At 42.2% G+C, this 27,717-nt stretch overlaps 2 protein-coding genes and 1 long non-coding RNA gene across 4 annotated transcripts; 1 reads left to right on the top strand and 2 right to left on the bottom strand.

Moving 5' to 3' along the window:
• Positions 1-1,164: 1,164 nt before the first annotated feature.
• Positions 1,165-19,433, top strand: TMCO6 (transmembrane and coiled-coil domains 6). 2 transcript variants are annotated; one of them, XM_087930573.1, is made up of 13 exons: positions 1,165-1,343; positions 1,709-1,842; positions 2,078-2,199; positions 3,261-3,370; positions 4,771-4,954; positions 5,567-5,671; positions 6,387-6,472; positions 7,205-7,321; positions 11,984-12,095; positions 12,183-12,363; positions 12,760-12,854; positions 17,038-17,205; positions 17,310-19,433. In XM_087930573.1, exons 2-13 carry the CDS (start codon positions 1,725-1,727, stop codon positions 17,475-17,477), a joined length of 1,566 nt encoding a protein of 521 aa, XP_087786699.1. In that variant the 5' UTR covers positions 1,165-1,343; positions 1,709-1,724; the 3' UTR covers positions 17,478-19,433. The 2 variants fall into 2 exon arrangements, with proteins under 2 accessions (XP_087786699.1, XP_087786698.1); XM_087930572.1 differs by having other exon boundaries at positions 1,185-1,343; positions 1,509-1,842.
• Positions 18,488-27,200, bottom strand: NDUFA2 (NADH:ubiquinone oxidoreductase subunit A2). Its single transcript, XM_026700932.2, has 3 exons — positions 27,077-27,200; positions 25,800-25,906; positions 18,488-18,674 (listed from the first exon to the last, which is right to left on the bottom strand). The coding sequence occupies exons 1-3, from the start codon at positions 27,181-27,183 to the stop codon at positions 18,583-18,585; spliced, it is 306 nt and encodes a 101-aa protein (XP_026556717.1). The 5' UTR covers positions 27,184-27,200; the 3' UTR covers positions 18,488-18,582.
• Positions 18,700-22,899, bottom strand: LOC148126282 (uncharacterized). Its single transcript, XR_015743038.1, has 2 exons — positions 22,095-22,899; positions 18,700-21,734 (listed from the first exon to the last, which is right to left on the bottom strand). It is a non-coding gene; the product is annotated as an uncharacterized LOC148126282 (long non-coding RNA).
• Positions 27,201-27,717: the final 517 nt, after the last annotated feature.

The raw sequence follows: 27,717 nt of genomic DNA, 5'->3' as shown, positions 1-27,717 counted from the left end.
TCTGTGCAATTACCCTTTTTGCCACTAAGAGGGGTTGCAAGCGGGTAGCTGAAGTTTAAAAATGTTGTTGAAATTCACTACTTAACCACTGGAGTGTGATGCAAGCAGGTAGCTGAATTTAGAAGACATCTTTGCAATTCGCTACTTAACCACTGGGGTGCATTACAAGCGGGTAGGTGAATTTAGAATAGTGGTTGCCAACCAGTGGGCCAGGGACCACTGGTGGTCTGCAAGAAAATTTTGGTGGTCCGTAGAGAAATGTCACCCCTAAAGCACCCCACAAAGCAATTAATCCAGGCTGCGTAGAAAACAAGACTGCACTGCCCAAATGGCCCGTGGTAACACAAGGCTTGCGTTGCTTGCATTGCAAACATCTTTCTGCTTTGGTCTTCTTCTGTTTTTGGCTGCATGCAAGGAAAGCAGCAAAAGTCTGTCTTTCTTTCCCCCAAACTCTGCCAGAAATGAATCTTTGGGACCCTGCAAAGCCTCCTGATCCAAGAGGCTGCGCCAGTGCGATAAGTCTCACAAAGTCTCATTTCTGGTGGAGTTTGGGGGAGAGAAAGAAAGACTTCTTCTGCTTCTGTTGCTTTCCTTGCATGAAGCCAAAAGTCTCTCTCCCCCCTCTCCCCCCCAGAATGGAGCTGGAGATGGTATCCTGTGATCCCAAATAATGATCGATTGGTAGGAAAACGGGGTGGGGAATTTTCCTGTAGACTTTTGGGGGGATTCTCTCAGGGTCTCTGGTTCACGGGATTTAAAATTATGAGTTTGGTGGTCCCTGAGGTCCAAAAGGTTGGGGACCCCTGATTTAGAAGACATTGTTGCAATTCTTTACTTAACCACTGGGGTGCATTGCAACTTAGACTAAGCTTGGAGTAAACTGGGCTTTTGGCATTTTCCCTTTCATAGGGCTTGAGCTGACTTTCCAGTTCTGAGGTTCCCAGCTTGGACTGAATGCTTGCAAACTCTGAGGGCTTGACTAAAGAAGAGAGCCTCTGCAATGATTCTTTAATTTGGCTGGGTTTCCATTTCTCAGGTTGGCTTGTGCATGCAGAGTTAGATAACCCAGCCAGTAGTATTTATGGCTGGTTGCTATGGGGACCAGTGTCATAAATTCCAAGGCAACCAGGGAGAGGTTCCTTTTATGGCCCCTCCTTCTATGGGTGAAGGAAGCTCTCAAAGTATCACATTTAAAAGGTCGCGGGGAGAGAGCCAGAAAAGATGCAGTCATCTGTTTGCTAAACTAATCCTCTTCCTGCCTCGTTCAATAGAGGGAGATAACGGCCCCTCCCTGTATCAAATGGATTGAATCAGCTTCTTTCACCGGCAAATAGTTTCTCAAGGTAATTAACATGCTTGTTCTTGGTCCCAGGCAGCAAATTCAAGCCTGAAGAGAGAGACAGAGGGAGGGAGAGGGAGGAGGGAGGGAAATACGGATCTATTATTTATTTGCTTCACCCAAATGGATCCCTCCAAGAATAGTATTGCATACTTCTCGTTACAAACAGTTTACCTCGCTAGCTGACACGTAATCAAGAATGCTCCTCATCCAATCAGAAGACTGACCCGGTGGTCAATCAGAGGTACAGATGTGACCACGTGATAAAGAACTACATTTCCCAGCAGGCAAAGCCTTAAAGAGATAGCACCTAATTTCTAAGCTAAATATACACTCCAGCCAGCACAGCTACAGTTTCTATTCGTCCAGTCTCGGGTTTTCGAGCATGATGGCTGCTTCGGTACCTGGAATGGCTGGTCCGAAAAGCTGGAAGAGAAGTTGTTACCGGTCGCATGGATGCAGTGTTGAGCACCTGAGAACTTGGCAGAGAGAGAAAGAAGCAGGTAACTGTGTTTCTAATTTCCTTATTTAGTTTTGAACTGAGGCAATTCATTATTTTTTATCCCACTTAATGTATGTTGTCATTTTAGCATGATTCCGTCCAAACTTTAACTTAGATAATATGAAAAAAAAAATAGTCAAACTTAATGTGTAATCTTGTATAACAGCATTAAACCATTCTTTTCTCTCTTCCTTTTATACAAGGGCACTTTGATAATTTTAACAATTTTGTTACAGCTCTGAGAAGTGCACGGAGGCTAAAACAGTTGTTCAGTAAGCGGCGTTTATGTGAAGACAAGTCATCCGATGGAGAAGTTGAAATGGATGGTGAGACAGCAGCTCTTTTGTCAGAGGAAGAGGTAAGATATACGTCACTAAATAAATTGGAATTCACTGCAGTATATTCAGTTCCAGTCTTTGGGTTATTAACTTTCTGGAAACTTACCTGCCCTCCCTTCAGCCTTCTTAAAGAGTGATTGATTATATCAGATGCAATCTTGAGTCAGTGTCAATATCTGTGTAAGCTGCCTTGAGTTGGGTAGGTGGCAATATAACATTTTCTAAATTAAAATAAATAAAATTAAAATTAATGACTACATAGATAAACCTTCTCCAGGACGATGTGTCCTCCACCTGGACCTACAAGTCTTCCAACAATGCACACATCATTGCTACAATCAAGTCTGCTCCCCTTGCTTCTCTTTCTTTTCACCATTACCAGCGTTGTTATGTTTGTTAAGTGAGTTTTGCCCCATTTTTAGATCTTTTTTGCCACAATTGTTAAGTGAATCACTGCAGTTGTTAAGTTAGTAACATGGTTGTTAAGTGAATCTGGCTTCTCCACTGATTTTGCTGGTCAGAAAGTCTCAAAAGGGATCACATGAACCCTGGGACACTGCAACAGTCATAAATACGAGTCAGTTGCCAAGCATCTGAATTTACATGACTGTAGGAATGCTGCAATTGTTGTGTGAAAAATGGTTATAAGTCACATTTTTCGGTGCCATTATAATTTTGAATGATCATTAAATCAGCTGTTGTAAATTGAGGACTACCTGTATTCACTACTGAACAGAGGGCGTCTTTAGGTTTACAAATGATACCAAGGAAAGGTTTTATCCATATTACTGGTATGCCAGCTGCAGTTGTTAATGAGTTTGACAGTCATCCATACTTCAGCTGTAGCAATCTTGATTTTCACCATCCCCTATTATCATTTAAGTGGCCATTTATTCCTTGAGTGAAAATTCTGGATTGATTTTTTCTATGATCCATTTGTTTTCTTGACAAAAAGTCTCTCTCTTGTTACAAAATGTGGTTTATTTTTGCCTTCCATATTAAGTGGAATAAAAACAAGCTTCCATCTCAGATTTTGTTTCTCTGTAAAGTTTGGTGTTGATTCAGTATTGCTCATTGGCAGCTTTCACAGCTTTTAAAAAAAATCCAGAGAGGAACAGAAGACAGAACAGCCTCTATGCAACTTCTTCGACAAGGACTACGATACAGAGAAATCCAGCAGAAATTTATCAGGTTAGCTGATGTACACTTCCATTAGAGAATGATACTAGTGTAGGATTGCCTTCCTTCCTCCCACTCCCATGCCTCTGCCTCTGCCTGGTTCTACAGCACACTTTTTGCCCAGAGGGAGATGAAGCTTTGTCTGCTTGTAAATGGGACACTTTGAAATGGAGCGATTAGCTTCAACTCCCTTTGGAGAAAAAGTGTTTGGGTGCCTATGTGGTGCTTGGGATTGGAGTGATTTTCTCCATTCTCAAGTGCCCCATAAACAGCCAAATACTTTGCGCCTGGATAGAGAAATGATGGAGACTCGAAGCCTCATCTGCTTGCAAATGGGATGCTTTGAAATTAAGCGATTAGCTCCATTTCAAACCACCGTATTTACAAGCAGATGAAGCTTCATCTCCTTCCGGGTAATGTGTGTGGCAGAGCCAGGCAGAGGCACTGGGGGTGGGGCAGGTAATTCCAATGCATTTAGCTCCATTTCAAAGTGTCCCATTTGCAAACAGACGGAGTTTTGAGTCTCCGTTTCTCTGTCCAGTCGAAAAGTTTGTCTGCCCTGGGAATCCCTGTAAACTGTTCAGGCCGCGGGCAAGTAGATGGTGGGAGGGAGTGGGCAGTTGGTAGCAAATTAAGACATTCCCCCCGCCCCCAAAGACCCAATGTGTCTTTTGGTCTCCTCAAAAATATACGACACGGTCTTATTTTCGGGGAAATATGGTAGGATACTTTCAACTGGGCATTGCTTTCCTTTGTTTAGACATATCCCAACAAGGATGCAATGTAGCAGGAGAATATATATATATATATATATATATATATATATATATATATATATATTATTTGTTTTCTGAGGTTCTCTGGTATTTATATGTAGATCTTTGGTTGTTCGGGTTTCTCCCGCGTAAGATTTGAAGTATCTAGGCAACGTCAAATCTTACGCGGGAGAAAACCCAACAACCAAAGATCTACAATATATATATATATATATATATATATATATATATATATATATATATATTTATTTATTTCTGAGGTTCTTGCGGGTATTAGTATGTGGATCTTTGGTTATTGGGTTTTCTCCCGCGTAAGATTGGCAGTATCTAGGCAATGTTTCGATGAAGTCTCATTCATCATCTTCAGGCTTGTGTCTTTGGCTCTGTGCTTCTCAGAGTGTCACTCTGAGAAGCACAGAGCCGAAGACACAAGCCTGAAGATGGTGAATGAGACTTCATCGAAACGTTGCCTAGATACTTCTAATCTTACACGGGAGAAAACCCGAATAACCAAAGATAGATAGATAGATAGATAGATAGATAGATAGATAGATTTTACATACATATACATACATACATACATACATACATACATACATACATACAGTATATATATATATATGCTTTAATTGATAGGTTGGAGGGAAGTATGTCTGTGCTGATTGGCCTATTTACCAGCAATCTAGCCAATCTGCAGATGGATGCAGCTTGCTGTTTACACGAACTTTCACTGTCTACTGATCCTGATGTGGTCGAAGCATGCTTGCCAGCAACCTCTTATCTCCTGACTTACCTCTCCGGACACAGTGTAGCTCTCATGGTAAGATGGATTCTTGTGCTTAATTGCTCTTACTTCTGTTAAGCCAGAAGTGACTATCCCTGTGTAATTCCACTTGTAGAATGTAATAATTTCAGAATGATTCTTTTCAATAAGCTATTTGCTTTAAAAGGCAAAGGTAGGTCTAAATGTCTGTGGTCATCTACCAGGTAGTGCCAACAAATACCACTAAACTGAGTTTTTATGGCACAGATCTGATAAGCCAACTTCTTTTGCAATTTTGATGGTTTAAGGGCAGATCATTTTATTCCAGAACTGTGGAGGGAAGATTCTGAGGATCATCTGGAAATTAGACAAATTGTTTTGCACAGTAGAAACTTGTTAAAAAATACTTTAAAAACTTAACAGATCTCACCTAGATCCCAACATCCAAATGGGAATGCTTCATGTATGCTATAAGACATATTTGTGTTTTTTTTTGTCTTGCTATAGAAGTTATATACTTTGCCTTTTTTACACCTAGCATAGTTATTATGCATTTAAAATTTCAAATATTTACTAATCTTACTCTTGTTTGCAGCTCTTGTTCACAAAGCTGCAGTTAGATTAGAGTGAACATAGGGGAGGAACATATTCTTTCCTAATGTATTTCAGGAGCTGTGTTTATACACATTAGGGAACTTAGTAGTTGAAATGAAAGCTGTGAAAAAGCATCTTCTACCTCAGGGCATCATCCCAGTGTTGGCATCCTGTATCAAGGTGAGTATTCTTGCCCAGCCATTTTGAATATCAGTTTTGGTTCATGAATTACTTTTATTTATTACATTTATATTCCCCTTCCTGATGCAAATGTGAAATTTACCTTCTTTAATCCTTACTACAAAAATTATGTGATTTAAGTTACACTGAGAAATAGTGACTGGCCCAAGGCCTTCCAATGAAATCCAAGACTAAATGAGTATTCTAAGTCTTGAATGCGTCAACTATTACAATGCACACTCATTTTTAATTTTCCATAACTAAAAAAGTGAAATCTCCTTTTTCTGTAGCATGTGCTATATTGTACAATTGCTCAAGACATTAAAATAATGTTCAAAGAGGATAGCTTCCTTTTTTAAAGTATAGCTTGTTACTGTATTACTAAGAGTTGCTTAACTTATTGGGAAACTTCTGAGTATTTCTAAAAAAGTATATTTTTGGAGGGAGTCCACAGGTCCAATACATTATTTTTGGCATGGAACTATTAAAAATGCTACTGAATATAGGCATCTGAATTGTCAGCATTACAGTTTTTTCTTCACTGACTTAGCACAATTTACCAAGCAAGAGAATATTTGTGGGATGTTTCCATATAATTTGTGGGATATTTAAAACAATCTATTTTCTTGTACATGCCTTGCTATTCTCTGCTTCCTTCTCTAACTGACTCTTTGACCCTAAACTATTAGATGATAAGTGGATTGCTTGATTTCAGTCTCCTCATGTGACGATACAAGAAAGTGTTGGCTATGTTCTGTCACAACTCTTGCAATCCAAGGAAGCTCCAGCTGAAATCATACCGTAAGTGAAATTCCACTTAGGAATTACATGCTTATGTGGTTATGTGATGCCCATTTGGATCGAAATACCATTTTTCAGTTCCTCCTGCCTTGATTGGACTTTGGCAGTGTCAAGCTGGGGCATGATGGCTGCTCAAGGAAGTAGGTCTCTTGGAAATTGCTCCTGCAGCAACAGTGTCCTGGGTGATGTGGGGTGCTTCTCACTAGGCTAGCCTCTAGTAGGGTGCTTCTCATAGGCAAGCTGTCTCTTGCTGGTCACAATCTCCCCATAAAAAAGAAATAATCTGTTTTTGCCTGTTCATTTATATCTTCATTGGTCTTAAGGTAAAGAGTACATTTTTAAATTGTTTTCTTAATCGTGCTTGGTTCTTGGAAATTGCTTATATAAGTCCCTGCAGTTTTCTTGGCAAGATTTTTCAGAAGCTGTTTGTCATTGCCTCCTTTCTTCAGCTGAGAAACAGTGACTAGTCTAAGGTTACCAAACTGTCTTCATGGCAGTTTGGCAGGACTAGAGTCTCCCCGTTTCTAGCCTGATTCCTTAAACAATACCTACATTCATTTTAATAAATGCTGAGAATCTAAATGTAGTAGCTCTGTAAAATTGTATACAAATTCTTGCTCCATTTATCAAGGCCCACATAGTACAATGTTTTCTTTCACACCATATATAGTGCTTATCTGACTGCTTCGTTCTCTGCTTGGTAATTAAATAAGATTTTCTTTTTGTCTGCAGGTTGCTCTTAGAATCCACCCTCCCTCAACACATGCTTCACTTGGTTTGTTCCAGACTGCAAGATGGAATAGGAACTGCAGTGGAATGTGCATGGGGTCTTCACTACATTATTTGCAGGTAAATATATTCTGTGGACAATGAAGTTCTCAAATAGTAGTTAGCATATAGAGGGGAATAAACGTTAAGCAGAGGCATGATTTTTCATTCCAGGCTTTGTAGGTAAATCATGAGAAAAACATCTGGTGTCATTGTGGGAGGAGTGGCCATTAAAGAATTAATTAATCTCCTTAGCAACTGAGAATGGGGAAAACATTGAACAAAAGACAGTTGATAGCAGGGCTAGTTATTAGAAGAGGATTTAGTTATAGGCTTTCCCTGAAGAAAAAACATTGTCATTTTAAATAGGAAATTAGGTTAGTTCATGTGCTAGTTTACTCCTCTGGTTGCCCTTCTGTTGTTTTTTTAGAAGGGGTGTGTCAGGAAATAGAAAATAGAACAAAACAATCCCTTTGATAGGATTCTATTTATAGTACTGTAACTACATTGGATAATTGCATACACTGATTTACAATAAAAGTAACACAGAAGGTTGTTCCTTGGGCATCATATCATTGGATTTTTAAGGTGATATGATTATGTCAGAAAATCAGGAAAAAAAGAGGAATTTCCAGTCTGCCTGAAGTCAAAGAACAAGAACAAAGACAGCCAGCTACCAGTACAATTGAAAAATCAGGAGACAAAGAACTGGGTTTATATATTTACAAGTGCTTTTATTCTGCTTCAGGGGAAAAAATCAACCTGAGTGTCTTAACAAAAACAAATGCAATAAAAAGCAATACCATACACATTAATATAATATCAGTAGTAAAAGTCATATTGACAACACCATTTATAATGTTCAACTTCACACTAGCTACATATCTTAATTTCTGAATGCTTGCTTAAATGCATTAACTGAGTTTTCACCAATTTTCTAAATATTAACAATGAGGATGCCGATTTTTTTTCCAGCAGGAAGCAGTTCCCCATCAAGAAACATGCTTGCTTCTAAATTGCCTGCTCTTGCCCCTTGAGGGTGGAGAATAGGGAGTTTTGGTATTGTTCCTATGCTGTACACCTTGGGTGAATAGATTCTGGTTGGAGTAAGCAGCCCTACAGTACATCTATGGCCTGGGCCATAAAGGCCTTTATTACTAGTACCTTGTATTGTACCAGAGACAAATTGGTAGCCAGCACAATTCCTGAAGTACTGGTATTGTGAAATATTATTAGGAGGTCCCCATTACCAGACAAGCAGCTGCATTTTGTATCAGCTGAAAATTCTGGATGATAGTCCCATTTTGAACTGAGCAAGCCAGTTTGACATGCTACTTAAAGGCAGTGGTCTAGAAATTGGGACACTCTGAGTTGTAATCCTGCTGTAGACACAAACCCAGCTGGCTGGGCCAATCAATCTTGCCAGCCCTAGAAAGGAGGCAATGGTAAACACTTTTCCAAAAACATTACCAAGAACACTGCAAAGAGTTCTTCATTGACATGAAGATACCCTTCTACCCACTAACCACTTTGAATAGATAGTCCATTTCATAGGTGATGAGGGCATGTCACTTTGATGGAAGCCCTGTGGATGTGTTGAAATGTGAACAGGATTCACCCTATTATACATCATCTGTCTTACTCTAACTTTAGACATTAGACTATTATTCTATGTCCTACATTCTGGAATAAGAGCTGGAAGGGACCTTGGAAGTCTTCCAGCCCACCTGCTCAAGCAGGAGAATGTATACTAATTCAGATAAGTGACTGTCTAGTCTCTTCTTAAAAATTTCCAGGGATGGAGTGCCCACGATTTCTAAAAGCAAGCTGTTCCACTGGTGGTTAATTGTCCTCACCATTAGGAAGTTTCTCCTAAATTCCAGGTTGCTTCTCTCTTTGATTAGTTTCCAACCATTGTTTCTTGTTCTGCCCTCTGGTGCTTTTTAGAATAATTTGACACCCCACCCTTCTTTGTGTCAGCCTCTCAAGTACTGGAATATTGCTATCAAGTCACCCCTAATTCTTCTTTTCTTTAGACTAGCCAAACCCAAATCCTGCAGCTGTTCTTCATGTTTTAGTTTCCAGGCCTTTGAACATCTTGGTTGCTTTTCTATGAACTTTTTCCAAAGTGTTAACATCTTTTTTATAGTATGCTGACCAAAATCTGTTGCAGTATTCCATGTGTGGTCTTACTAGGGTTTTATAAAGCAGCACTAATACTTCACATGATCTTAATTCTATGCTTCTGTTTATACAACCTAGGATTGTATTAGCTTTTTTGGCTGCTGCTGCACATTTTAGGTCATATTCAACTGATCATCCACTAAGACTCCAAGGTCCCTCTCACAGTTACTGTTTTTGAGCCTGGTCTCACCTAATCTTTACTTATAGGTTTGATTTTTCCTGCATAAATGTAAAACTTTGCTTTTCTCCACATTAAAATTCATTTTGTTGGAGATGGCCTATTGTTCAAGTTTGTCAAGATCTTTTTGGATCCTGAGTTTGTCTTCTAGGGTGTTGGCTATTCCTGTCAGTTTAGTGTCATCTGCAAATTCGAGTGGTTCCCTTTCTATTCCCTCATTTAAGTCTTTTTTGAAGATATTGAAGAGTACTGGGCCTAAGATGGAGCCTTGTGGTACCTCACTGCTTATTTTTCTCCATGTGGATGTTGTACCATTAAGGACTACTGGTTGAGTAGTTTGTCAGCCAGCTACAAATCCATCTTGTGGTGATATTGCCTATTCCACATTTTTCCAGCTTACCAAGAAGTTGGTTGTGGTCTACTTGTCAAATGCCTTACTGAAATCTAACTATAGTATGTCCACAGCATTTCGCTGGTCTACTAATAATTTAGTCCCTTTATCAAAGAATGTAATAAGATTGGTTTGACATGACACGATTTAATAAACCCATGTTAGTTATAACTTTATTTGCTTCTAGTTGTTCGCAGATCTATTTTTTTATTATCTTTTCTGGGATCTTCCCAGGTATTGAGGTTAGAATGATTGGTCAGTAGTTTCCTGGGTCGGGGTTTTTTCCTTTCTTGAAGATGGGAACCACATTAGCCCTTTTCCAATCCTCAGGTACTTCCCCGCTGCTCCAGAATTTTTGAAAGCTATGGTACAATGGTTCTGAGATAACATCTGCCAGCTCCTTTAGAACTCTGGGGTATAATCTGTCAGATCTGGGTGATTTATGTTTGTTACAGTGGTTTTCTCTAACCATTTTCATGCTTATTTTAATTTTTATTTCTAGTTTGTCTTTTACAGTAGTTTTTTGGTACATTGGGCTATAATTTCTTCTTGCGCAAAGACTGATGCAAAGAATGAGTTAAGCAGCTCTGCTTTCTCTCTACTGCCTGTTAGTTCCTTTCCATCCTCTCTTTTTAGTGGACCTACTGCTTCCTTGACTTTTTTCTTGTTATTAATATGTTAGAAGAAACTTTTTATTATTATTTTTGACTTTTGTATCAAGCCTTAGTTCATTCTGAGCCTTTGCTTTCCTGACTTCATCTTTGCATGTTCTGGCTATCTGCTGATAATCAGTTATATGGCCCTCTTTCCATTTTTTGTACTTGTCCTTTTCATCTTTCAGATCTGTGCAGTCATGGTGGTTTTTTCTTGAATTTCTTGTTTTTCTTTTTCAGAGGTATTATGCTGAACTGGGCTTTTATGATCGTATTTTTCAGAGTTTCCCATGCTTCTTGAGTTGTTTTCCCCTTTAGGATTTTCATCCATGGAATCTTTCCTAGACTCTGAGTTTGGTAAAAATCAGCTCTTTTAAAGTTTAAAAGTTTAAACATTGGTTGGATTATTTTCTATTGCTTGTGTTATATTGAATTCCAGTATGACATGGTTACTTTCACCCAAGGTTCTGGCAACTTCAACTCCCTTTATCACTTCTTCTCTGTTAGTAAGAAGTAGATCCAGTATAGCTTTACTTCTAGTTACCTCCTCTACGTTTTGGATGACAAAGTTGTCAGCAAGGTTGGTTAGGAATCATTTAATCTCTCACTTGCTGCAGTTTGTCATTTAGAATGGAATTACATAGATGTTTGTGTATTGAGGTCAGTACATATTATGAATACCAGAATTGATATTTCCACACATCTAAATTTATGTTTAGATTATTATGAAACAAATCCATTACTTTACAGATCTGGAATAAATAGAAGGTATATTCTAATTTCTTTCCTATAAGGTAACATAAATTCAAAGAGGCAAGCTTCTAGATAATAGATCCATGATGGTGAACCTATGCCAGGCATATTGGAAGTGGCACACAGAGCCATTTCTGCCGGCATGTGAGCCGTCACCTGGAACAGATCTACTGCATACACGCATGCTCTCCACCAGCCAGCTGATTGTTGGGTATCTGCTGTGCATGCGCAGGGGATATGCGCAGGGGGATCACATGTGCATGCACAGAGGCACACGGTACATGCATGGGGGTTGCACATGCATTCCATGCAGGCAAGTGCACGCACATACTTTTGGCATGCAACGACGAAAAGGTTAGCCATCACTGTAATAGATCAAAGTTGCCAAGAAGCTTCTACTATAGCTAAATCAGGATTTGTCTCTGTCTTAACACTGCATATCTTACATTCCATGGCTTCCACTCACATTACGAAGATTCAAAATTTGATGCTCCTGAAAAATTGAGTGTGGGGAGGAGAAATATTCGGCTGTATTCATGTTGCTAAAATAAAATACTTATCTTTTGGTTTCCTTCTATTTGTAGCCAAGTGAACAATCCATTGCTGATTTCCCAAAGGACAGTGCCATCCCTAGTGCAACTGTTGCTGGAATTGTCCTCTCTGATAGCAACAACTTCTGTTGAGGGTCTAGAATTGGTAAAGTGGAAATATTGTATATTGGATTTTCCAGAGTAAGACTCTTAAACCTTTTTCTGAATATATCTCATTTTATTTTACCTTCAGTTGATATGTCCTGTTGTGCGGTGTGTTGGCAATCTTCTTGCAGAAGATAAAGCAAATAATGATGAACTTGTAATAAAGGAAGAGTGCCTTCTGAAGGCCTTGTTTGTCTTTATGCAGTATTTCCTTCCCAAACACACTTTCGTTGTACGCGAATGTCTGTGGCTCTTGAACAACCTCACTGGTAAGTCCCTTGAACTTGTTTCAGATATTCTGGATGAGAGAACAAGAGGATTACTAGTCTTTCTTTTGTTGTCATTTAGACTCTTTCAAAGAGCAGTATCTTTGATAATACTAACAACTCAAGTTAAAATAATTAATTAAAAAAATAACTGCCTAATTTTAGAACATTACAGGTTAATAAAAACAGTGCATATTGTAGAATGACGGAGCATCCTTACACAGAGCAAAGTCTGTGTTTCAGAAGTGGTAAGCAAATACAGGTTGTCCTCAATATATTGATGAAGATTCTCAGTCATCCAGGTAGAACTGTCTGGAAATGGAGGCATGGCAACTGAGTTTGGTTGGAACGCTGACTGTACCTGTAAAAGAATGGCTGATTTTTCTGTACTTTTCTCAGTTCACAGCACCACATTTTGTTCTGCTCTGCTCAGCCTAGAAGTTTTTTCTGATCTGTTGAAACTGTTAGGTTCTTACCAGATGATCAACTTGCTGGTAGGTAAAAATATTGTTTCTAAAATATTGTCATTGTGGAAAATCTGGAACTGCACATTCACAATTTGATACAAAGACCTGTTTGTTGGCAAGGTTAAGTTAAAGACGCACATGAAACCTTTTTGCCCTGACATTAATCACAGCAAAATAAATGCTTCAGACAACTGATCATTACACAATATACAGGTTCAGTGCAAAAGGAGTGAGGGCATCTGTAAGTGTATTGGGGAAGGTTGGCAAGAATGTGTAAATGGTGTAGCATGGGTCAGGAGGGCACAAGGGGAAGTGCAAGTAGTGTGGGTTGGGGAAAGTACAAGGATGGCATGAGAGGAGAGGTACATTATGCAATCAGGAGTGTGTGTGTGTGAGGGAGTGCATGCACAAAAAGTATGGATCAGGAAGGAGGAGAGGGTCCATGAGAGGCATGAGTCAGGTAGGATGCAAGAGGGTATGCAAGAGTCATTGGTTGTGGAGGATGTACAAGAAGCACGGGTTGGGGAGAATGCACAGAAGGTCAGGGTTGTGCATAAGTGTGCAATAGATTAGGGTGCACACATGGCCAGTGTAGTGCAAGTGTAAAAAGGCTGGGTAAGGGTGGGACTTACCCCAGCAATTTGCAACCGTTTTTGCCAGAAGGTTCCAAATGGCAATCAAGTGATTGATCTTTCAAGCAAACTATTAAAATTAGTTGAGTGTGGATAAAAGATTCCAACTGCTGCTTTAGAGCCAAATTGGAAATGTATCCATTTTTATTCACTCAAAAATTAGGGAATATAATTATATCCTGGACTCACGACTCCTGCTCAAAGAGCAGGTGATGGTCATGGCCAGGAGGGCCTCTGTGCAACTGTGGGTTGTGTGCCAGTTACACCTTTTCCCGGACCAACAATCCCTACTCACAGTCACTCATGCCCTAATCACTTCCTGACTTGACTATTGCAACACACTCTACATGAAGCTGCCCTTGAAAAGCATCCGGAAGCTCCAGTTGGTGCAAAATGCAGCAGCCTGTATGGTTTTGTACAGAACCCAGTGTACATATGCAGCATCTCTAGTGCGGGAACTGCAATGGCTGCCGATTTGCTTCCGGGTGCAATTCAAGCTGCTGGTCGTCATCTTTAAAGCCCTTCATGGCTTGGGACCAGTTGTCTGAGGGACCTTGTCTTGCTGGTTACATCTAACTGACCCATCAGAGCGGGGAGGCAAGGAATGCTGCAGATCCCATCCCCTAAGGGGATTTAAACACTCAAAGAACCATTTGGATCAGTTTACCACAGGAAAAAAAAACAGCCACAAAACCCAGATGGGCATGGCCAACTTGGTGTCACTCACTCCCACCCAGTCACATGACCCCCCCCAGCCACACCTACTTAGCCACAAAACCCTTCTCTTGCTCCCTCTATGTCTCTCCCCCCTCTGTATCTCTCTCTTCCCTCCTCTCTCTCTCTCCCCATCTTTCCCGCTCTCCTCCCTCCTCTTTCTGTATCTCTCTCTCCCTCTGTATCTCTCTCTGTATGTCTCTCTCCCCCTCTCCTTATCTTCCCCTCTCTCTCCTCTTCTCCCCTCCGTCTCTCTCTCTCTCTCTCTCTCTCTCTTTCTTTCTCTTTCTTTCTCGGAAAGCCGTGGCTAGGCCAAGCCAGCAAGCTCTCTTTGGGGCTCTTGACTATTACTTTCATTTCTTATTTTTGGAAATGCAGGCTGGCTGAGGAACAATCGCCAGCCATGGCAGAGGTTACTCTTTGGGCGACCCTCCTCCTTCTCCTTTTGCAACCCCCTGGCCAGCTGTGGCACAGCTGGGAGGGTGTGCCCAAGTGGGGAGATCCTCCTTAAGCAGCTGCCCACCCCGCGCACGCCTTTGCTGTGCTTTGGCCAAGCTCAGCTGTTCGCTAGAGGGTGTGCACCCTCCCACCATGCCATAGCCAGCCAGGGGGTTGCGAGTAGAGAAGGAGGGGAGGAGGGTCGCCAGAGCCTTAGTGCAGGAGTGAAGCAGCCCTGTACCTGCTTTTGCGCCACATTTGCGCGTAAGGCAGCCTTCACTTCCTGCCGCTTCGGACTGGAGCTGAAGAGATGCTAGGGTAGGGGACAATGACGAAATGGCAAGGCGATGTCCAGAGCCTCAGTGCAGGAGAGAAGCCACGTCCTGTTAAAACCATCCTTAAGCGAGCGGCTGCCTGCCTTGCATGCGTCTTTGCTACGCTTTGGCGCTCGCTTAAGGAGGGTCTCCCAGCCTCTGCACCCTCCCAGCCCTGCCACAGCTGGCCAGGGTGCTGTGAGAGAAGGAGGGGGAGAAAGAGGAGAGTTGCCCAAAGGGAAGCCTCTGCTGCGGCTGGCAATCATTCCTCAGCTAGCCCAGATTTCCAAAAATAAAAAATAAAAGGAATAGCCAAGAGCCCCAAAGAGAACTTGCTGGCTTGGCCCAGCCTCAGTGTTTCGAGAGACAGAAGAGATGCAGAGACAGAGAACACGAGATATACACAGAGAGACATAGAGAGAGGGGGGAAACCAGCTGACAGGAGAGCATCTTTGGTGAGGGCATTCCAGCTTTCTCCAAGCCTGACCCCCGGGGTGGGTGTGCAAGGTTCGGCAGGGCCAGTTCCCTTTTCCTGCTGCCCTGAGCTTCTTAAAGTGACAGCTGGGCACTGCGGACCCCTTCCCCTTTCCACTGTCCCATCCTCCTGGATCCCATTCCCACTCTGCCAGCTCTTGTATTAGCGAGGCCGGCATTGGTTGCAGCTGGGTCGGGTCAGTGTCTCGGGACGCAGAGCAGGTTGCACATCCCCCCAAGCGACCAAGGCACGCAGAGCACCAACAAGGGCCGGAAGAAGCTCCAGCAAGAATGAGGCACCAGAGAATCAGCCCTAGCCTTTTTCCTCTCCCCACCGTCACCCTTACCTTCTCAGGCCAGGCAAGGGAGGGCAAGGGGCAGGGCCAGCCAGTAATGGGACAGGGAGCCACAGCAGAGGGGCCAAAAAGCTTCATGTGGCTCTGGAGCCGCAGGTTGCCAACACCTGCCCTAGGGAGGTACACCTGGTGGGACCCAGAAGAGCCTTCTCCGTGGTGGCTCCCTCTCTCTGGAACATCATCCCCACAGAGATTAGAATCCCGCCCCCCTCAAAGCACTCTTCCAGAAGGCACGAAAGACCTGATTCTGCCAGTGGGCCTGGGGAACCCAGAGCAGGATGAAGCCCATTAAATGGCTCATGTGAGGTGCTGTCGCTGGGGTGGGGTATGTGTGTGATTTTTGTATATTAATTCATTATATGACTTCTTTTATTAGTTTTACATGGGGTATATTCTGTAAGCCGTCTTGAGTCACCATGTGCGAATAGGCGGTAATATAAATTCCCTAAATAAAATAAAAATTGGTTGAAAGTTAGTTCATGGAAATTGAGTTTCCCAAAATTGTGACTGTTAGAATTTATTAAGCTTCATTTAGACTCCACTTGGATATTACTACTTACGCATTACATTAGGAATTGTTAGGTTTCCCATCTCTTGTTTTGGTGTATCTGATCAAATTCAGAAAATAGTTGCACAAAGAATTTCTGACAGTATGGGAGTATATATTGTTACTCTCAGTAACAAGGATGGATGAGCTGCTACAAATATAATTACATACAAATTAATTTTCAAATTGAAATATAGTTAATATATTTAAAAGCTACAAGTATCTTAGGGAATTGTCCTGTGTGAAATTTGAATTAGACACAATGTGGAAGATTAAGTAAAATCCCTTATCATGAATATACACGTTTATCATATAGAACGAGATTATTTTCAACTGTATAGAAAACAAACGGTTCACTGGTACCCCTTACCTTAGAATAACATTTTATTGTGGTCAAAACACAAATAATAAAACCCCCTTTTGAATAAACAGTGCAGGTGAGAGCCATATATATGTAAATCAAATTGAGGTAAATTATTAAGGTGATAAGTACATATGAATGCAGTTGGCTTAATTCATTTCTAAACATTGTGGCTAATCAGTAGTGTTGTTGGCTTTCATGTATGAGGATACATTGTATACACTGATACTGAGTCCTGAATCTTAGTGGAAAGGCAAGAAATCTTTGTAAACAAAACCAATGTAAGATATTTGAGGAGTTTTTAATATCAATATAAATTAATATTGGTAACTGAAGTTACTCATCTTAGTTTCTTGCTCCATCTTCCCCTTTAGGTTCTAACAGTGTTGTGCAATATAGCTGCCAAGGGTGCTGCCTACTGTGAAATGCTGCACCAAAAAGCTGTGCTTCCTTCTCTTGTAAATATCCTTGTTATTTTTGATGTCCAAGTAATAGGCCAAGATTTAGAACTATTGCATCTCATCTTCTTTCATTGGCCAAAGGTAGACTTTTATGCATTGTGTATTACAGTATTATTATATATTCTAAAAGTCCAAGATGTACTAACAGTTTCAATACTAATGTGTATGTTCTTTCACTCTGCCAGGCTGCCATTGACTTTGTAAATCATTCCGGACTACATGCCTTACAGCAGCATCAAAATAACCTACATTTACAAGAGCAAGTCAAAGTGCTAATTCAAACAGTTAGCCAGATAACTGCTGTTCCTCAAAATAAACCCCTTGGAACTGAAAATCTTCATTTTATTTCGTGACAAATGTGAAGCAATTACATATGTAAATGAACGATATTAATTTGTTGCCAACAAATTTTAAACAAAACCCTTTGAATAGCAGTGTGTTTTTGAATCAATTTACCTCAAATGAGTTAACTTACAAAATGCATCCCTATGCTTGTGTTTTCTCTCTCACACACATCCATATCCACCAGCACCTTTCCTTTCTGAGCATTTGTGCTCATATGCACCCTCTATTTCTTTTCCCTTCAACTGAAAAATAACAAAGCATTTTTCAAAAAGTATATGCATTAAGGTATTTCAGGAATTCTGTAACTATTAGCATGATTGATAAAAATGTTTTAAATAAGCAAGATAAATACTCAGTAGTGGATTTTGTTGAATTTGATGGGATTTATCTAAAAATAGTTACAGGTTGATTAGATCGTACAGACAGTATTTATAGTAGTTTGTATGAATTTAAGATTTCTATTTTGATTTAAACTTTAAGCATAATTAATGTAATTTTCAAATATGTCATTAATACTTTACCAAAGTCCTGTGTTCCAATTTGCAAATGTAACATATTTTTCTTCATTGAAATGGTTATTATATATGCTTCTAATATTTATTTGGCTGGGTGATAGAAGCCAGCAAAAATGGACCAAGTATAAAATACACTAGATATGTCTAGTTAATGTGGAAAAAAAATTTCCGAGGAAAAACATTCCACCAATTCATCATTTTGGGAGAGTCAATTGGACAGCAATTTAATAAATAAATTCAAAAGTTGCTGATATCCATTCTAAACACCCTTTTTTCCATGATGTGATCCAAACTGGAGTGAATGTTATTCACCATGTGTTTCCCAGTGCACGCACGCACACACATTGATATAACATGAAGGGAAGTGTAAAAAAAAGCTCAGAATGAACACAACTTCTTATGGCTGCTGCTAATTGAGTGGGAAAGAATTCTAGAAGCCTTGCCCTGCATGTTTTCACTACACTGCTTAGATTGCCCTGGTATGTACGTTGACCAAAACAGGACACATTGTATATGACTTTATTTGTAGATCACAAGTACATGGAAATTACAAACAAATATATATATTGTTTTAGAATCGAAGAATACAGGATTATCTTCATATTTTTCTATTAACAGCATTGTCCAAGGCTTTGGCAACTTGGTCAACATTAAGGTTATTCAGTGACACACTCTTTTCTAGGCCATAGGCTGTAAAAAAAAACAAATTTGATTAAAAAAAAATCTTACAGACTTCATTCAAAGATAATTCTAAAGTTTCAAAACACAATTGTGTTTTTAATCTGTAAGTCTTTTACAAGTGAATTACTTATGTAAAGATTTGCTAATCCAATTCAGAGAAAAGCCTATGGGGATAAAATATACAGTATATGCACAGTACTATTTTTCTAAAACGTTTTCAGCTGACACTGCAAGGAAAAGGCTGCTCCTAAAGGATACATTGATGAAGATATCTTTTCTTTGTGATGTGCCAGCAGCAGTTTCTGTAATACGGAGAGTCTTTGACCTACATCCATAGTGGACCCTGCCTATTACTGTCACAAGTATAGAATCATAGAATAACAGAGTTGGAAGGGACTCTATACTATTCCAGACAAATAGTTGTTCAATCTCTTCTCAAAAACCTCCAATGATGGAGTACCCACAATCTCTGGAGGCAAGTTGTTCCACTGATTAATTGTTCTCTTTTATCCTTAATTCTAGGTTGGCTCTCTCTCTAATAATCTTCCATCCGTTACTTGTCCTGCCTTCTTCAGGTGCTTTAGAGAATAGATCAGCCCCCTCTTCTCTGTGACAGTCCCTTAAATGTTGGAAAACTGTTATGTGATCACTAATTCTTTTCATCCTCGGCATTTTTCTAGTGTCTCAATATCTTTCTTGTATTGGAGTTACCAAAATGGGACATAATATTCCAAGTGTGTCTTATTAAAACAATATAAAGTGTTACTATCCAGTGGTGGGATTAAAAATTTTTTACTACTGGTTCTGTGGGCATGGCTTGTGGGTGTGGTGTGGCTTGGTGGGTATGGCAGGGGAAGGATACTGTAACATCCCCATTCCCTCCCAACTTCAGGGGGAAGGTTACTGCAAAATCCCATTCCCTCCCCACCCCACTAACCTGTTTCCCAGCTCCGTTCTCCTGTGCAGGGCAACAAAAGAAGATCCAGCCAATCAGCTGGTACTCGGGAGGCAGAGAATAGATGGGGGCGGGGCCAGTCAGAGGTGGTATTTGCCGGTTCTCCGAACTACTCAAAATTTCCGCTACTGGTTCTCCAGAACTGGTCAGAACCTGCTGAATACCAGCTCTGGTACTATCACTTTGCATTATTTTGATACCATCCCTCTGTTGATATAGCCTGCTTTGGCTTTTTCGGCAACTGAAGCATACTGCTGGCTCACACTTAACTGGTTGTCCACTGGGATGCCTAAATCCCTCTCAGTTTCTGCTGTTGAGCCAGGTACCACCTATTTTATACCTGTGCATTTGCTTTATCTTGCGTATGTGTAAAACCTTACTTTTTTCATCACTGAATTGCATTTTGTTGGATAGGACCTAGTGCCCAAGTGCTCCTTCTGGATCTTGAGCCTATCTCCCAAGGTGTTGGCTCCCCCTCCCCCCAAGCTTGCTATTACCTGCAAATTTGGTGAGTTTCCCCTTCTGCCCCCTTTTTTAGATCATTTATGAAAATGTAGAAGAATACTGGGTCTAAGACAGAACCTAGAGGTACCACACTGCATACTTCCATTTACATGTAGTTCCACTGAGGACAACACATTAAGTGTGGTTGGCCAGCCAGTTGTGAATCCATCTGGTGTTGATGCTGTCTACCTCCCATGTCAAACGCTTACTGAAGTCTAAGTAAACTATGTCCACAGTATTTGCCTTATCCAATAATTTAGTCTAAATTAAATGAATTAAAATTAACTTTTGCTCTAAAGGCAGTCAGATAAACAGCAATTAACTTTCCAAGAACTCAGTTTCTGCTCTACCCAATTTACTTTACATGTTGTGCTCTAGCTGGCTGAATATTTTGATCTGGATTTTTTTCTTTATCTCCTCAAGGCAAGCTGTATAAAGATTTTGCTTCCTTTCCTCTACTGTTCAGTCACTCATCAGTATAAATTATTTATAGATTTTATCACCCCTTTTCCAGGCATGCAGTGAATTTAGCAAATGAGGGGAGGCATCAACAAATTCCACAACTTTTTTATTGACAGAATATGGGTTTCTGGGTGACAGAGAATTTAAGCAAGCAAAATATTTTGAGAAGCTCCTCTAAAGCTGCTGTCTTTGCATGCAGGTGACTGATTTCTCCAAAGCCTAGCAACAGCCAGGAGAGGTTTGCAATATCCTGACAGCCAGCTGACAGAGGCAGAAAACTTCCAAAGGAGTCACCATTTTCACAAGGAATTGTTGAGAGTACTGAAATTGATAGCTGCTTCTTCCAGGAGGCATCAGGGGTAGGCCCAAGCACTGTAAGATTCCAGCAGGACAGGATGGAGGAAAGAGGTGGGGGGTGTTGCAGCATCCTTGTGATCAGTTGTAAGGATGAATGATCATCAGGGTGCTGCAGCTCTGTAGGTTTGAAATAACTTCAAATGGATGTTAAGTGAGCTGTCTATCTCAAGGAGTACTTGTAGTCTGTACACAACCTCATTTTCATAGGTTGCATTTATTTATACCTATTGCCTATCTTCTTGGTGCATACAATGCCCAGAATATCAACCAACATAAAACGGTATATCATGCTAACCATCAAAACCCAAGATGCACACAGTATATGTGGCATGAGTGCAATGTCGAGGATTTTTAGCTCACTTGTTAAGCATGTTATACGAACACAGCCAGAGCTGAAATTCACATGTCCCTAGTCATTTTGCTTTGTCGGTTGTTCAATTTTCTCTAAATCAGGAATCTGAGCAAGTAAGAGATCAAAATAATAAAAGATTACGAGTAGAGTTACAGAGTTTATGAATTACATTTATGAGTTACAGAAAGCCTTTTTCAGAGTGCGATACTAATTGCAAGCAGTGAATCTCTCCTATTCCCATCTGGTTCTGAAATCTATCCTACTTTATAATTCAACCAGACCGTACAATTTTAAAAAGATCTATTAATAGGGATGTAGGCAAATGTATTTGCTCCACAAAGACATTAAGTTTTACTATAACAATACTACAGCACTTTTGTTCAGAGTCAGCAACTTTATCCATTACTCCATATAGAGCTTTAGTTATTATTTTCACTGCCTTGTACCCTGTTTCTCCAACAATATGGCCTCTCCCAATAGGAAGTCCCAGCCTGTTTTATAGGCATGAAATGAAATTAAGCCACTCCCCCCAAATTAAGGCCTATATTAAAACATGCGAAATGGGGGGAATGGTGGGGGGGCTTGCCGTTAGGAAGTACTTTTGTTGCACACCCGGATATGGCGCTGCCTGCATTGACCCCGATATGAAATGCCCCACCAACGCCGAGGTCAACATCCAACCCGTCGCCGCCTGCCCGAAGATGCAAGGGGGGGGAATTAAGTCACCCCCGAAAAGACGGCCTAGCCATTTTTTCGGGGCTCAAAAAAAAATAAGACCCAGCCTCATTATATGAGAAACATGGTATTACATTTTGGTGATCAGATTTTTAGAAATAAAGATTCAATATCATCACAATTTGTTCCAAAGTTAAGAAAGATTGCCCCACCCCCAATAACACTGGTAGCAATTCTTTTTCCCATTACAGGATTAAAATCCTTTTTTTACATATTTATGGAAGGCAATAAAAACATGATGTACTGGCACTAAGCATACATTTCAAGCATTTGGCCACTGGGAGTTCCATTTAGTTAGACAATTGATACTACAAAATCAACATAAATTATGAGTGACAGAAGCTTTTCTATGAAAATGTAAATTTAATATATTATAGACACTGTTATCTTAAAGCATTAATTAGTATATTAGAAGATAAGTAAAAATTCTGTAAAAGAAACTAATAGTAGCATCTGTTTTTGTCTATGATTGTAACATACCGTGTTTCTCCAACAATACGGCCTCCCCCAATAGGAAGTCCCAGCATGTTTTATAGGCATAAAATCATATTAAGTCCCTCCCCGCAAATTAAGGCTTATATTAAATGAAATGGGGGGGAATGGCGGGGGGGCTTGCCGTTAGGAAGTACTTTTGTTGCATACCCGGATATGGTGCTGCCTGCGTTGACTTCGGCGTTGATGGGGCACTTCATATCGGGAGACCTTCCTCCACTGTTGCTTTCCCTTCTCCTGCTGCTGCTATGGCGTTTAGAGCAATGCCACGGCATTTGGTGCAGCCACGCAGCGTTTGACACAGCCACGCGCAGCCAGCCAGGGCTCCTCCCTGCAACCGAAGCCCAGCGGAGACACTCGGCTTCAGGTGCTCCTGTCGCTGTCTTCCCTTCGCCTTCGAAAGCAAAGCCAATTCTTTTAAAAATGATGTCCTACTACCGGTACGACAAAGCCTCCCCTGCCCAAGAGGGCAGCCCAACCCCACGTGGGGAGGCGAATCTCCAGGGGCCACAGCACAGGATCGGCCCACCCCGAGAAGCGCCCAGCCACCATCCCTGTCCACGGATGGGTAGGCGCTATCACTGCCTCAGGCAGCCTCTCCCGGTGGCCCCTTCAGGTTCGGACTGGAGGGACTTGGGAAGGAAGCCAAGCTCGGGTTGGCCCGGCTCTTTCACTTGGCAGGTGGGCGCGCACCCGCGGCTCATTTTCCTGGCTCTGCCCAGCCCGCATGGCTCTGGCACGGCCCTGGCTGGATGAGCGGAGGGCCCAGTGCGGAGGCGCTCACTGCCTTGGTGAGAGCTCCGCCACCGGGTAGGAGGGCCCATCTGTCAGCTGCGCTGGGCGCTCCAGGAGCTCTTCACGCTCTGCCTGGCGCCAGGCAGGGATGGAGGCTGGGCGCTTCTCCCGGGTTGGGGCAATCCTGCGCTGCAGTCCTGGGAGATTTGCCTCCCCACATGGGGTTGGGCTGCCCTCTTGGGCGGGGGAGGCTTTGTCATACCAGTAGTAGGGCATTGTTTTTAAAAGAATTGGCTTTGTCTTCGAAGGCGAAGGGAAGGCAGTGACAGGAGCGCCTGAAGCCGAGTGTCTCCACTGGGCTCCGGTTGCAGGGAGGAGCCCTGGCTGGCCGCGCGTGGCTGCGTCAAACGCTGCGGTATTGCTCTAAATGCTTTGGCAGCATGGGGAGAAGGGAAAGCGACGGTGGCGGAAGGTCTCCCAATACGAAGTGTCCCACCAACGCTGAGGTCAACATCCAAGCTGTCACCGCCTGCCCGCCTGAGGGTGCGGGGGGAAATTAAGTCACCCCTGAAAAGACGGCCTAGCCATTTGGGGCAAAAAAAATAAGGCCCGGCCTTATTTTGTGAGAAACACAGTAGAATCCTTTCTGCCAGTTATTCTATACCAGGTGACAGCAACCCGCGGCTCCAAAGCCACATGCGGCTCTTTGGGCCCTCTGCTGCCGCTAACTGTCCCACTACTGGCTGGCCCCTCTCCTCCTCCTCCCTTCCCAGTCATTCCTCACCTGGCCTGAGAAGGTAAGCGCAACGGCGGGGGATGGAGAAGTGGCCGGGGCTGATTCTCCTCACTCTTCCTGGAGCTCCTTCAGGCCCTTGTTGGTGCTGGGCAGAGGAGATCAGTCGCTTGGGGAGATGCACAACCTGCTCTCTTCCCTGAGACACTGGCCACAACTGATGCCTGCCTTGCTAAGATGAGGGCTGGCAGAGTGGGAATGGGATCTGGGAGGATGGGACAATGGAAAGGGAAATAGGGCCATAACGCCCAGCCGTGGCTTTAAGAAGCTCAGGGTAGCGGGAAAAGGGCTGGCCGCACTGAACCTCGCCCACCCACCCCGGGGGTCAGGCTCAGAGAAAGGCAGAGCACCCTAGCCAAAGACGCTTGTCAGCTGTTCAACCGACCCACCCCCAACAGCTTTGCTGCACTTTGGCCAAGTCTGGTCTCTCACTTGAGGATCTCCCACTCGTGCGCACCCTCCTAGACCTGCCAAAGTCAGCCAGGGGTTCATGAGAGGAGGAGGGTCACTGGAGCCTTAGTGCAGGAGAGAACCGGCCCTGTCCTTGCCTTTGCTCCACATTTGCGCTCAAGACAGCCCTCGCTTCCTGCCGCTTTGGGCTGGAGCTTGTGCCCTTCACACTCGGCCGAAGAGCTGCGGGGGGGAGGTGACGGACACGGTAAGGCGATGTCTGGAGCCTTAGTGCAGGAAAGAAATGCCCCGTACTTGCCTTTGCGCCACATTTGCACTGAAGGAAGCCCTTGCCTCCTGCCGCTTCGGACTAGAGCTCATGCTCTCCGCGCTCATCTGAAAAGCTGCAGGGAGGAGGGGTGACACATGGCAAGGCGATAGCCGTAGCCTTAGTGCAGGAGAGAAGCGGCTCTGTATTTGCCTTCATGCCATATTTGCACTGAAGACAGCCCTTGCTTCCTGCTGCTTTGGGCTCAGAACTGTAAGCTAGGGGCAAGTGGGTCAGGGTCGCATTATGGCTCTGTGTCATAATGGGCTCCAGGAGGAGAGGACCCCATCTTTCCCATTATGAAGCACGCTAAAATTCACTGCTGCGCAAGGCACTGCAAGAGTGCCTCCTGGTCTGCCCGACGCTTCATATCAGAATTGGGGCAGGGGAGAGAAAGAGAGAGAAAGAGGGAAGAGGAGAGAGGAGACAGAGAGGGGGGATCCCGGTGTTTTTTTTTAATAACCAGTTCTCTGCCTGAATGACCAGCTGGGTAGGCATGGCTGGGGGTCACTTGACTGAGTGGGAGTGAGTGACAATGAGTTGGCCACACTCACCCAGGTTTTGTGGCTCCTGGTGTTTTCTGTGGGAAACGGGTCCAATGGCTCTTTAAGTATTTAACTCAAAGAACTCGTTGCAGACCCATTCTATATAATATTGGCACCTGCCAACTTCTTTCCCTCTCTGTTGTAAGAATGTAGAATTCAACTTAAGTTTATCAACAGTATTATGTAATAGAATTAACACAAAAGTCTTTATTGAATCTCTAATCTATTTGTAATACTGTATATTTCTTTTAATAGATTAAGCCAACATGTGTATATATTCTGTTAATATCAACTATATGTGAAGATGGCCTTGGCTTACAAACAACTGCATATCTGCAGAAAACCTTCCAATTTTTCTTTTTAACAACAATATAAATAAATATGTTTTAAAGATGAATAACAAACCCTATCGAATGAACAATTGAACAAATTATTTCTATTGTACTTGTAAAATAATATTTTACAGAAAAGCCCTTCCTAACTTACCATATCTAGCCCAAAGCATGGGATGAACATTGGAGCATTCTCTGATCAAGATGGGGAAGTTTGGATTTGCCTTCTTCAATGTGACATAGTGCTGTTCAATGAAATCTCTGCAAAGAATTCAACAACAGAAAACAATCAAGGATTGATTCAATGATTCAAGGATTTTATTCCATTCAATTACCAAAACTATAAAAAAATGTGTATCCATTCCTATCTTACTCTGTTTTGATTCAGTTTTAATGTTCAATATTTTAACTTTAATGTTTTATATTGCTGTTTTTATGATATTGTAAGCTGCCCAAATCTCTCAACAGTGAGATAGATAATACATAAATTTATCAAATAAATATTAACCACGGAATATGCTACTTTACTTCAAAGTAATATTTCAGAATTTACATACATTTATTACATTTATAGCGCACCTTCTGTACCAGAACTCAAGATGAGGCACACACCCGTCTATCTTTCCCCACAATAGAAATCCTGCGGTAGCTTGGACTGAGAGAGAGCACAGTAACTGATCCAAAGTCAATTTGCTTTGTACCTGAATACTACACACACTCATACACAAGCCAAATCATATTTTTGTCTAAGCAGAGTGTGTGACTCCAGCTCATATATTTTAATTCATTATATCATGCAAACAGATATTAGAATAGCTGAAAAAGAACTCATGACTTTTCAGTAACAGGTGGAACATTAGATCACTCTGAAATTCTTCAGTCTTAGAAATATGTTTAGGAAACATACACACCCCGATAAAAAAGAAGTCTGACTGTTCTTAACATGATTCACCCTTAAATCCAGCCTTAAAAAGTTTTGTTTTCTGTATTGTCTGTAAGGAAATGATTTTTTAAAAAAATCTGCCTTGAAACCGAAGGATTAGGATTAACCCCCCCATCCAGGGCTACCTCCTACAAGGCTTAATAGCAGCCCAGGTGGCACCTCGCGATTTTCTCCCTGCCAGCAACTCTTAGCAACTCCAAAGGAAACAGCCAGGACCAGCCTGTTTTTCTGAACCGCCAGGAGCCTCTTTCTGAAAGGAACTTTTGTTTCCAGGTATCTCCAGTGTTTCCAGTCATTTACACTGGGACGGCTCCTTCGTGCACCCAAACATACTGAACGCCCACAATGCACCCAACGCCAAGCTGGGCTCGGAATCCACATTTTAGCCCATGTGATGCGCGAAGCCAAGCAGCCAAGGAATAAGCGGGACAATTTCCACGTCTCTCCACAAAGGGGTCGGATAAGATCCCTGCTCGCCTTTCACCTACCGGACTCCCTGACTAGCCGCCGAGTGCTGGCAAAGGTGGATCCGAATTTCCTTGAGATTCTGGGCAAGGCTGCCCCCGACGGATCGGACGACTGAGGCGGCCGCCATGATGACCTGCCAGTCCTAAAGGTCCCGTGGGCAGCGACCGTTGCTGTAGCCAATCCGGTACTTAGCAGAAGACCGACGCTTAATGACGCGCATAGTATAAGGAGCGCGCGAGGTGTTATGGGGACTGAACACATAGACTAGAATAGAGGTGGAAGGGACCTTGGAGGTCTTCTAATCCAGCCCCCTCCCCCTTTCAAGCAGGAGAACATATACTGTTTTGGATAAGTGACTGTCTAGTCCCTTCTTAAAAGCCTCCAGTGATGGAGCCCCCAGGATTTCTGAAGGCAAGCTCTTCCACTGGTTAATTGTCCTCACTGTGAGGAAGTTTCTCCTTAATTCCAGGTTGCTTCTCTCTTTGGTTAGTTTTCAACCATTGTTTCTTGTCCTGCCCTCTGGTGCTTTGGAGAAGAGGTTGACTCCGTCTTCTTTGTGGCAGCCCCTCAAGTCCTGGAATACTGCTATCATGTCACCCCTAATTCTTCTTTTCTTTAAACTAGCCAGACCCAAAATCTGCAGCCGTTCTTCATATGGTTT

Source organism: Pseudonaja textilis, chromosome 3, assembly GCF_049901715.1.
Source record: "Pseudonaja textilis isolate UNSWEBS1 chromosome 3, rPseTex1.2, whole genome shotgun sequence".
Classification (NCBI taxonomy): Eukaryota; Metazoa; Chordata; class Lepidosauria; order Squamata; family Elapidae; genus Pseudonaja; species Pseudonaja textilis.
The sequence above is the reverse complement of the archived record's forward strand: the minus strand, read 5'-3'. Positions and strand labels throughout refer to the sequence as shown.

What these genes read in the sequence shown, in the direction of transcription:
- NDUFA2 (XM_026700932.2), bottom strand. Translation starts at nt 27,183, where the DNA reads ATGGCGGCCGCCTCAGTCGTCCGATCCGTCGGGGGCAGCCTTGCCCAG. An exon ending in GCGGCTAGTCAGGGAGTCCG is followed by an intron (nt 25,907 to 27,076) that starts GTAGGTGAAAGG and finishes AATTCTTTGCAG; the next exon opens with AGATTTCATTGAACAGCACT. An exon ending in CATGCTTTGGGCTAGATATG is followed by an intron (nt 18,675 to 25,799) that starts GTAAGTTAGGAA and finishes TTTTTTTTACAG; the next exon opens with CCTATGGCCTAGAAAAGAGT.
- TMCO6 (XM_087930573.1), top strand. Translation starts at nt 1,725, where the DNA reads ATGATGGCTGCTTCGGTACCTGGAATGGCTGGTCCGAAAAGCTGGAAG. An exon ending in ACCAGATGATCAACTTGCTG is followed by an intron (nt 12,855 to 17,037) that starts GTAGGTAAAAAT and finishes CTTCCCCTTTAG; the next exon opens with GTTCTAACAGTGTTGTGCAA. An exon ending in TCTTCTTTCATTGGCCAAAG is followed by an intron (nt 17,206 to 17,309) that starts GTAGACTTTTAT and finishes TCACTCTGCCAG; the next exon opens with GCTGCCATTGACTTTGTAAA.